Source organism: Nicotiana sylvestris, chromosome 8 (genome assembly GCF_000393655.2).
Source record: "Nicotiana sylvestris chromosome 8, ASM39365v2, whole genome shotgun sequence".
NCBI classification, from domain to species: Eukaryota; Viridiplantae; Streptophyta; class Magnoliopsida; order Solanales; family Solanaceae; genus Nicotiana; species Nicotiana sylvestris.
In genome coordinates, this window is record NC_091064.1 from 1,448,162 (window position 1) to 1,457,897 (window position 9,736).

At 37.8% G+C, this 9,736-nt stretch overlaps 1 protein-coding gene across 1 annotated transcript; it reads left to right on the forward strand.

Annotated features, from left to right (window-relative positions):
• The first annotated feature begins 5,017 nt into the window (after nucleotides 1–5,017).
• Nucleotides 5,018–5,413, forward strand: LOC104246812 (uncharacterized). Its single transcript, XM_009802694.2, has one exon. The coding sequence runs from the start codon at nucleotides 5,018–5,020 to the stop codon at nucleotides 5,411–5,413; it is 396 nt and encodes a 131-aa protein (XP_009800996.2).
• The last annotated feature ends 4,323 nt before the right edge of the window (nucleotides 5,414–9,736 follow it).

Consider the following 9,736-nt stretch of genomic DNA (forward strand, 5'->3'; position numbering starts at 1 on the left):
GCTGTTCGTTCGGATCGGATATCCAAAATCCAATCCGAACCGATCCATTCAATTTTGAATTTCGGATTGGATTGGATTTCGGATTATGTTTATTAAAATTTCGGATTTCGGATTGGTATATTTTAATCCAATCCAATCCGAAATCCGAAATTATCAGGACAGGTATAAATACTACACTTTAATTTACATCAACCTCCAAGTTATTACCTTTACAATTGCTAGATTTAGCTATATTGGCACCATAGTACTCTCATAATTGCATAAACATGAATTTTTCTTAATGTATTGCCTCTTTTACAAAGAAAATATACATATTAGTTTAACTTTGAGGCATAATAATACGATCCGATATCCGATCCGATCCAAACTTTAAAATCCGATCCGATATAATTCGGATCGGATTCGGATTGCATTTTCTAGAATCCGAAATCCGAAATTCGAATCCGAAATATGCTAAATCCGATCCGATCCGATCCGTGCACAGCCCTAACTGAAGTAAATGTTTTCTTGGAAAATAATTTTTTAGAAAAAAGTATATAAAAAATTAATGAATTATATTAATAAATTGAAGAGTATTTTGATGAAATATTTAAATATTAAAGATTAATAATACTATCGGGGGAGTTAGTTAAAATAATTATATAAAATTAAAAGTTAATAAAGAGATGTAAGGAAAATGACTTCCGTCCGTCCATACTTGAGTGAAACCATTCTTTTGACGAAAAATATTTTTAATCGAAAATAAATTTTGTCATCATAAACACTAAAAATTTACTTTTTCACGAAAAATATTTTCTTAAAAAACATTTTATCTTCCTATTAAAAACACCCCAACTCTTTTATTTTTATCTTCAACTTTTTTTTTTTTTGGGAGAAATTCAAAAATAGCCAGATTAATATACTGGAGTTTGGAGCACCGGTGCTCCAGTCTCCAGTATATTATACTGGAGCCAGCAAAGTATACCGGTCCAGCATAATATGCTGCAGTTTATATACATGTGCACCGAACTCCAGTATATTATTCTGGACCGATCTCTGTTGCAGCAAAATAGTGACTATTTTTCATTGACTTGGTAAACGCTGGCTATTTTTGAATGACCAGTCCGAAAACTGGTTATACCTTGCTATTTTTACCCTTTTTTTCTCATGTAATATTAGTTTCTAATGGTTTTTAAATAGCTAGAATAGCCTGATAGAGCACATTTATTATCCTGGTCCCTATATTCAATGAAATTTCATCCAGACACTTATAATCGTTCAAAGTCAACATTTTAAACCCATGTGACGTTGTGTCTCTCTCAATAGCATGATGCTAGAATCCACGTCACATAAAATTATGCTACATCACCTTTTCTTTTAATTTTACATGAAAAAATATTAATAATCCTTTTGTCTTTCTTCCTTCTTTTCTTTCAATTTTTTATTTTCAAAAATATTTAGAAAAAGAAAAGAAAAGAAATTGGGCAGGGGCTGGGGGAAGAACGAGAAGGGGAGAGGGATAAAGAGAGAGAAAAAAATACGGGTACGGGGGGGGGGGGGTGAACGAGAAAAAAACATAATATGTTTTTGTTTTTAATTTTTTTGTCTTTTTCTTATTTTAATTATTTTAAATATTATATTCACGCTCGTTGTACGCATGAAATATACGCATCTTATACAACTCACCATTAAGTTGTCACATATGCTCGGTCAATGGTCAAAGAGGTTTAAAATATCGACTTTGAAAAATTATAAGTGCCTGAATGAAACTTCTTTAAATATAGGGATTAGGATGACATATGCGTACAAGTACAAGTGTTTATTAGGCTATTCTGCCTTATAAATAAGTGTAGTCTAAATTAAACTTTTGTATTTGAACGGTTGAGAAAATAACAAAAATAGTCCCTTATGTTTAGGAGTTGATCTAAATGGTTCTTTAAATATACACATGAGTAATTTTAATCTTTTATATTTAGTATAATTAAGTGATATTAGTCTATCTTATTATTAATACACATGACAATGTTATCTTTGACGGAATTGACTTGAGAAGCACGCGAGACATTTTAAACTGGAAGTGCCGAATTTTGGGAAAATAAAGAACTAAAATTAATTAAATGCATATTTTAAAGGATTATCTTTAGACCAATCCCTCAACCATGAAGGACTAATTTTATCATTTTCCTTTGGACCGTTCAACTAAGTTCCTAATAAATCTTCTTTCTTCTTTTTAATTTTTCGTTGTTACATGTGTTTTGCTTTCTGAGTCTCTCTCTTTAAATGTTCTAAACTTTCTAAACCCCCGTAATGACGAGTGCAAAATACACACTTAAAATATGCTCGCCAGTCGAATATAATATAATATAATTACATATCTACAAGGATTGAAGTAAAACAGTATTATCGTAGTTGTAGCTAGATTGCTATCCAAAATGATCAACAATTGAGGTTTATATAATGAATACTAAAATTTAACTAAGAATCTAGAGCTAATTAGCTAATGACAATCTATGCAATGAATAAGCAAGGAAAAATATCAATGGGAGAAGATAGGGTTTTGATATGATAGGTGCAAGATAATTATTTGGGATCTAACTCTAGATAATTGACGTCTAATGTTCAAGTGAGTCTCTTCGAATTCACTTAATTATTAGTTTAACTGTTTAGTAGAAACTCCTCTTTCGGTTAAGTCTCAACCTCACGAGATGAACCAATTTAAACTCTATGAAGATATGCAAGAATGCGTAGTGGATTGGTCTTTAGGAGAACCTCTCTCGATTATCCTCCTAACTAGGTTTAATCAATGATTCAACTAGCATCTTTCGATAACATAGAAGAATTAATGAACTCAATCAACAATATAATGCAAAGATATCACAAGTTATGCCTCTCTCGATTACATGAACAAGTGAATGTAGATGTAATAGTTAAATCATCCAAAAATGCTTCAATACATAAAAACTAGAGTTATAATCCACAAATATCAATACACCAAATCCATCAAAACCTAAAGAGAACTACTCCATAGACATGGAGTAATTCATCAGAGATATAATTAAAAGATAGGAAAATATAGATTTGATCCAAACTCGGGTCTTGAGTGAGGAAAGAATGATGAAATCCTCGTGCTTTTGCTCCTCTAACTCTTCCTTAGCCTCCTTCGGTTGATTATGTGTCATAAGTCCAGAAAATAATATTTTTTTTATGTATTTATACCAAGTAAAGTCGGGTCCAGACGAAACCACCTTTTCTTAGCCGAAATAGGAATTTCACTATGTAAAATTTGTTCAATCGCGTCGTATGGGGCGACGCGCTATGCAAGGAAGCAGTGGGGATCTTCAGAGAGCTTGACTTTTCAACAGGCAGCAAAATTGTACAGATGCGGCGCACCACGCGCCGCATGTGTTTTGTCTTCTCAGAGTCTGGCTTTTTCCTTGCTTTTTGATATCCAAATGTGGTTCTCGACCCCGAATGCGATCCAGGCTTAATCCTTTGGGTTTTACTCAAACTTCAAAGTTCTAAATAGCTCGAATTAGCTCTGTAACATCTACATCACTCAAAATCACTCCTACAAGGCATAAAACACACGATAAGTACAAAATACTAGCGATTAAAACTCAAATACAATTAAAGTAAAGTGAATTAGAGTGTGATAAACGACTAAAACATGAGATTATAGCCTATCATTAGGTAACCCCTAGTAGCTACACCCCTGCATCTGTCGTTTCGCCGTCGCAGGTGCCATCATAGGTAAGTTTTACTTCTCTCTTTCCGTCCCCCTTTCTCTCTCTCCTTCTCTTCCTCTTTCCCTCCCCCTCTCTCTCTTTTTATTCTTTCTTTCATCTTTTCGGTATCTTATGGCCCGTCTCGCTACCGGCATCATTTTCTTCACCCCGTCTTTCTCCGTTCGGGTGGGTGAGAGCGTGTTTCAGGCGATTGCTACAAGTCCGACAACCCTTATAGCATATTTCCGGTGACCCATATCATCTTGCTCCATCTTATCCGTCCTATCTCTCTCTTTCCCTTTCTCTCTCTTCCCTTCTGTGTGTATATGTGTGGGTGCATTATGTTTCTTTAGATAGGTGCAATATTTTCCATGCGAGGACAGGTTATTTCCCGATGTGTGTATTGATTCCCAGCGAGTTTCATTAATTCCGATGAATTCCAAATAGCTTTCCGGTAGGACACAACAGGACTGTCAGTGGTCTTAGCAGATCCGGCATACTTAAGGAAAACTCGCTCCAGGTTCTTTCATTCCGTCTTTGCTATTTGCGGTATCTGTATTTTTTTTTGCTTGCCTGTCTCTTTGACATCTACAGTATGTCTTTGGTATTTGTGGTATCAATATTTTTTTGCTTGCCTATCTCTTTGACATCTACAGTATCTTGTTTTAAATTGTATTTAGTTAGACTTGCCTGCTTATATATGTCTCTGTCCATTACTTTAATGTTATAGCTAATACATAATTTCTGCCTGCTTACCTGTACCCCTGACTAGCACCTTGTGTACTTGTAGGGTTACTTTTTTAGTCTATTCTTTTTGTAGCTTTTTGCTGGTCTAGTGGCCGCGCCGAGCTATGATAGAGTGAGGTCATGTCCTTAGGGGGAGCGAGTGGGGAGGGGGAAGGGGTAGAGAGTAGGGGTGGTATGGATGGTATAGGTTAAGAGAGGGGTCATGGAACATAGGGACTTTAATGGAAAATTCTATAGAGTTAGCAAAGATTCTCCATAAGAGGAAGATTAACATAGTCTGTGTCCATGAGACTGAATGGGTGGAGAACATGGCTCGGGAGGCTGATGGGTTTAATTCGTGGTATTCAGGGAGGGTGAGAGGGAAGAACGCGATAGGCATCTTAGTTTATAGGGATCTAATGGAGCTAATGGTTGAGGTTAAGAGGGTGAATAACAGGTTAATGGCCATTAAGATAGTCGTGGGAGGGTATATTCTAAACGTAATTAGTGATTAGGTGCCTCAGGTGGGTTTGGACGAGGAGGTTAAAAGGCGCTTCTAGGAGGATTTGGATGGGTTGGTACAAGGTATGCCATCCACAGAGAATATTATTATAGGGGGTGATTTTAACGGCCACATTGGGAGGTTGCTTAAGGGATATGACAGTGTGCATGGTGGCTTCGGTTTTGGAGATATAAACGGAGGAGGTACCTTGCTGCTGGAGTACGCTAAAGCTTTTGAGCTGGTGATTGCTAACTCATGTTACCCGAAGAAGGTGGAGCACTTGATAATCTTTCGGAGTACGGTGGCCAAGACCCAAATTGATTATCTACTTCTCAAAAAATATGATAGAGGTTTATGCACAGATTGCAATGTCATCCCGAGTGAAAATCTTATGACCCAACATATGTTTTTGGTTATGGAGTTAAAGATCAGGTGGACGAGGAGGAAGAGGGCTATGTCTGGTATATCTAGGGTCAGGTGAGGTGTATTGACTAAGGACAAGGACAAGGGCAAGGACAAGGACCAGGAGTTGGGGGAGAAGTTGCTGGCTATAGGGGCCTAGAGGAGTAGCCGGGACACAAGTTGTATGTGGTCTATGACAGCGAATTGTGCTAGAGAGACATCGAGAAAGGTGTTAGGGGTCTCGAGGGGTTTTTCTGGTGGCCACAAAGGGGACTGGTGGCGGAACGAAGAGGTTCAAAGGAAAGTGGAAGCTAAGAAAATGGCATATTTGAAGCTAGTAGAGAGCATAAATGAGGGGCAAAAGAGGGCTAACAGGGAGGGGTATATGTCACGACCCGGAATTTCCACCGTTTGGACCGTGATGGCGCCTAACATTTACTTGCTAGGCAAGCCAACATTAGAGATCAGTATATCAATTCTTAAACCTTTCAGTAATTAACAATAATTAAACCATAATAAGTTGAAAAGAGTGCGGAAATCCATAACAATCTTAGTATATAAAGCTAGCCAGAATCTGGAGTCACAATCCACGAACTTCTAAGATTTAACTGCAAGTAACTGTCTGAAAGAAGTACAACTATTTTCGATACAAATGAAACAATAAAGAAAATTTATAGAAGGGGACGTCAGGGCCTGCGGATGCCAACAAGACTACCTTGGGTCTCCGATCAGATGAAGCCAACAGCTAAGTACAATATCAAAATATGCATAGAAGTATAATGTAGTATCAATATAACTGACCTTATGTACTGGTAAGTGCCGAGCCTAACCTCGGCGAAGTAGTGACGAGGTTAGTACAAGACACCACAAAACAAAATGTACTATATAACAATATATATATGCTAATAATATCAGTAAAAAGAACAAGACAGGTAATATTTGGAGGGGGACATGCTGAGGGGATCACAAGATAAGGAATCAAAGGAGTGATAAAAATCTAATCAACCAATATGCCTTAAACAGATAGGAACAAGTTATACAGTAAAGGAAAAATGTACGGTATCGCCCTTCGTGCTTTTACTCTCAACTTCACCATACGAAATAATAGAAATGGCACGACAACACCTTTCGTGCGTTAACTCTCTCATAACATGATACAGCATTACCCTTCGTGCATTAACAATCACAACATGACATGGCATCACCCTTAGTTCATTAACACTCACAAAAATATGGCACAGCATTACCCTTCGTGCATTAACTCTCCACCTCACCAAAACAAGTGACAATAACAACATGGAGATAGAAATATCAAGAACAAGTCTTATTTCAACCTTTGGTTCACAATACCAACCTCAACTTTGAATCAATACTCAGCAATGCCATAATCCGTAAATAAGATAAGAACGATCAACATAATGATAAACTAGTCTAAGCATAAGTAATATGATCAATGAAAGCTACAAATTTCACGAATAAGGCTCACTCGCATGTTATGACTCGACAACAATGCATAGGTACTCGTCACCTCACCTATACGTTGTACTCAACATTCAAACACGTAGCAAATAGGAAAATAAGACCTAATCCCTCAAGCCAAGGTTAACCACGACACTTACCTTGCTCCAACGGCCAAACTCAAAGCTCAACCACAACTTTTCCCTTCAAACCAGCCTTTGAACCAATAGAATCTAGCAAATTTCCAACCAAACGATTCAATTTAAGCCTTAGGAACTACCCACGATTGCAAAATATTTAATTAAGGCCATTTTGAAAAAGTCAACAAAAGGCAACACCCGGGCCCGGTTGGTTCAAACACGAAATTTGGACCAAAACCCAATTACCCATTCACCCACGAGCCCAGTTATACAATTGGTTTTGGAATCTGAACTCAATTTGAGGTCTAAATCTCCAATTTTCGAAATCCCTAGTTTCTACCCAAAATCCCCAATTCCACCATGAAAACCTTAGATTTTAAGTTAAAATCTTGTAAAATGTAGTGAAAGATTGAAAAAAACTAGTTTAGAATCACTTACCTATGATTTGGGGAAGAAAAGTTTTTTGGAAAATCGCATCTTGTGTTTTAGGTTTTGAAAATTTGAAGAATGGGAGAAAAATCCCGTCTAAGTCACTTTTACACAACTGTATATGTCGCATTTGCGACCTGAGCTTCGCAAATGCGAGAGGACTATCGTAAATAAGAAGTCCTTCTCACCTCTGCTGCCTTCGCAAATGCGAAGGTTTGTTTGCAATTGCGATAGAAATGATCGCATTTGCGATCATGCCCTCCCCAGACTCACTTCGCAAATGTGAGGACTGCCTGCCCCAACTACTCTTCACATTTGCGATGAGTAGCTCGCAAATGCGAAGCTGTCATGCTCGCAAGTGCGAACTCTTATCTTGCAAATGCGAGATCAGAGGCCAATTCTCAAAAATTGCAGATACCAACAATGCCTAAGTCCAATTTCACTTCGTAGCCTATCTAATACTCACCCGAGCCCTCGGGGATCCAAACCAAGCATGCACACAAGTCTAAAAACATCATACAAACTTGTTCGCACCATCAAATAGCCAAAATAACATCTAGAACTACGAATTTAGCACTAAATTAAATGAAATTCTCAAGAACAGTTAAAATTTCTATTTTCTCAATCAGACGTCCGAATTACGTCAAACCAACTCCATTTCTCACCAAATTTCACAAACAAGTCATTAATAGGGTATTGGACCAATACCAAATTTCAGAACCAAAATACGGACCCAATATCCAAAAAGTCAAACCTTGGTCAAACATTTCCATTTCATTAAGCCCTAAACTTTCAAATTTTGGCAAAGTCCGATATCTCGGGCTAGGGACTTCCGATTTCGATTCTAGGCATACGCCCAAGTCCCAAGTCACGATACGTACCCACCGGGATCGTCAATATACGAATCTGGGTCCGTTTACCAAAAATATTGACCAAAGTCAACTCAAATGAAGTTTTTAGGCAAACTTTCTTATTTTTATCAACTTTTAACATAAAAGCTTTCCGAAAACATGCCAAGACTATGAACGCAAATCGAGGAGGGTAAAATGAGATTTTTAAGGCTTAAAAACGCAGAATTGAGTTCTAAAACACAAGATGATATTTCGGGTCATCACATTCTCCACCTCTAAAACAACCGTTCGTCCTCGAACAGACATAGAAAAGTACCTGGACTGGTGAAGAGATGGGAATATCTACTATATGTAAGCACGTGATTTTTGCCCTATATGAGAATTACTCCCAAAAAATTCAAAATAAAATGATTTTCCTTGGTGTGAAATTTTGTGAGATTTTGTGATATTTTGGATAATTATTTGTATTTGTCTGTGTTTGTTTATTTGTTAAATTAATAAAAAAATACAAAAATATGTCGCATTTGCATGTAGGATTTAATTCTATAATTGTTACTAATTAAATTTGTTTACAAAAAATTAAAAATTACAAAAATAGGCATCGTTTGCATTTTTAGCATTTAATGTCCAAATATACAATTTTATGCTTAATTATTACTTAATTGTGCGTTAATTGTTATTGGGAGTTAATTTGCGCTTTTATAACTTAATTTAATTCTTAATAATAGTTTAAGTATTTTTATAATTTAGTTTTAGAGAAATAAAAGAAGAAAAAAGAGCGAAAATATAAAGAAAGTCGGAATTGGGCCTCTTCTTCGATTTCAAGCCATAGGCCCAAAAAATGGCCCAATCTTCCCTACGACCCAGTCCATTTCAAACTGGGTCGCCCCTGTCCATTAACCCAAATACCCAACACCCTTCTTCATTTTTCAAAACACAAAACAAAAACAAAACCAAAAAGAAAAGAAGAAGAAGAAAACCCTAAGAAATCCATCCGCCCCCTCCTATCTTCTTCTTCTTCCTCAAGCTTCCCCAAGCTCCTCCCATGGCAGACCTTCCCCCCTCACACCCCTGCCCCCCTCACGTCAACACACACACAACACAACCACTCTCACCCCTACGACATCCCCTCGCTGCCATGGCTGCGTTTTTCAAGTTCGTCGAGCAACTTCTACGCCACCATTGTTGCCCGTAGTTGCTTCTCCTCCTGCTGTTGCGTTTTCTTCTTCTCCAACACTGCTGCTGCTGCGTTTTTCATCCTTCATGTTGCTGCTGTGTCGTCCAAACAAACCACCACAACTGCTGCCCGCCGCGTCCAGCCATGGACGAGCTTCATCGAGCTCGAACTCGAGCTCCCATGGCTGTCGTTGCATCTTCTCCGACACTGCTGCTGATACTGTTCCGTGCTGCTGCTCCAGCAGTGTTGCTGCTGCTGCCTTCTGCTTGTGGCGGGCTGCCATTGTTCGTTTTAAACGATGCCAAACGACCACCTTCTTTGGTCGTCCGTTCGTAGTCGTCTTCGAC

What these genes read in the sequence shown, in the direction of transcription:
- LOC104246812 (XM_009802694.2), top strand. Translation starts at nt 5,018, where the DNA reads ATGCCATCCACAGAGAATATTATTATAGGGGGTGATTTTAACGGCCAC.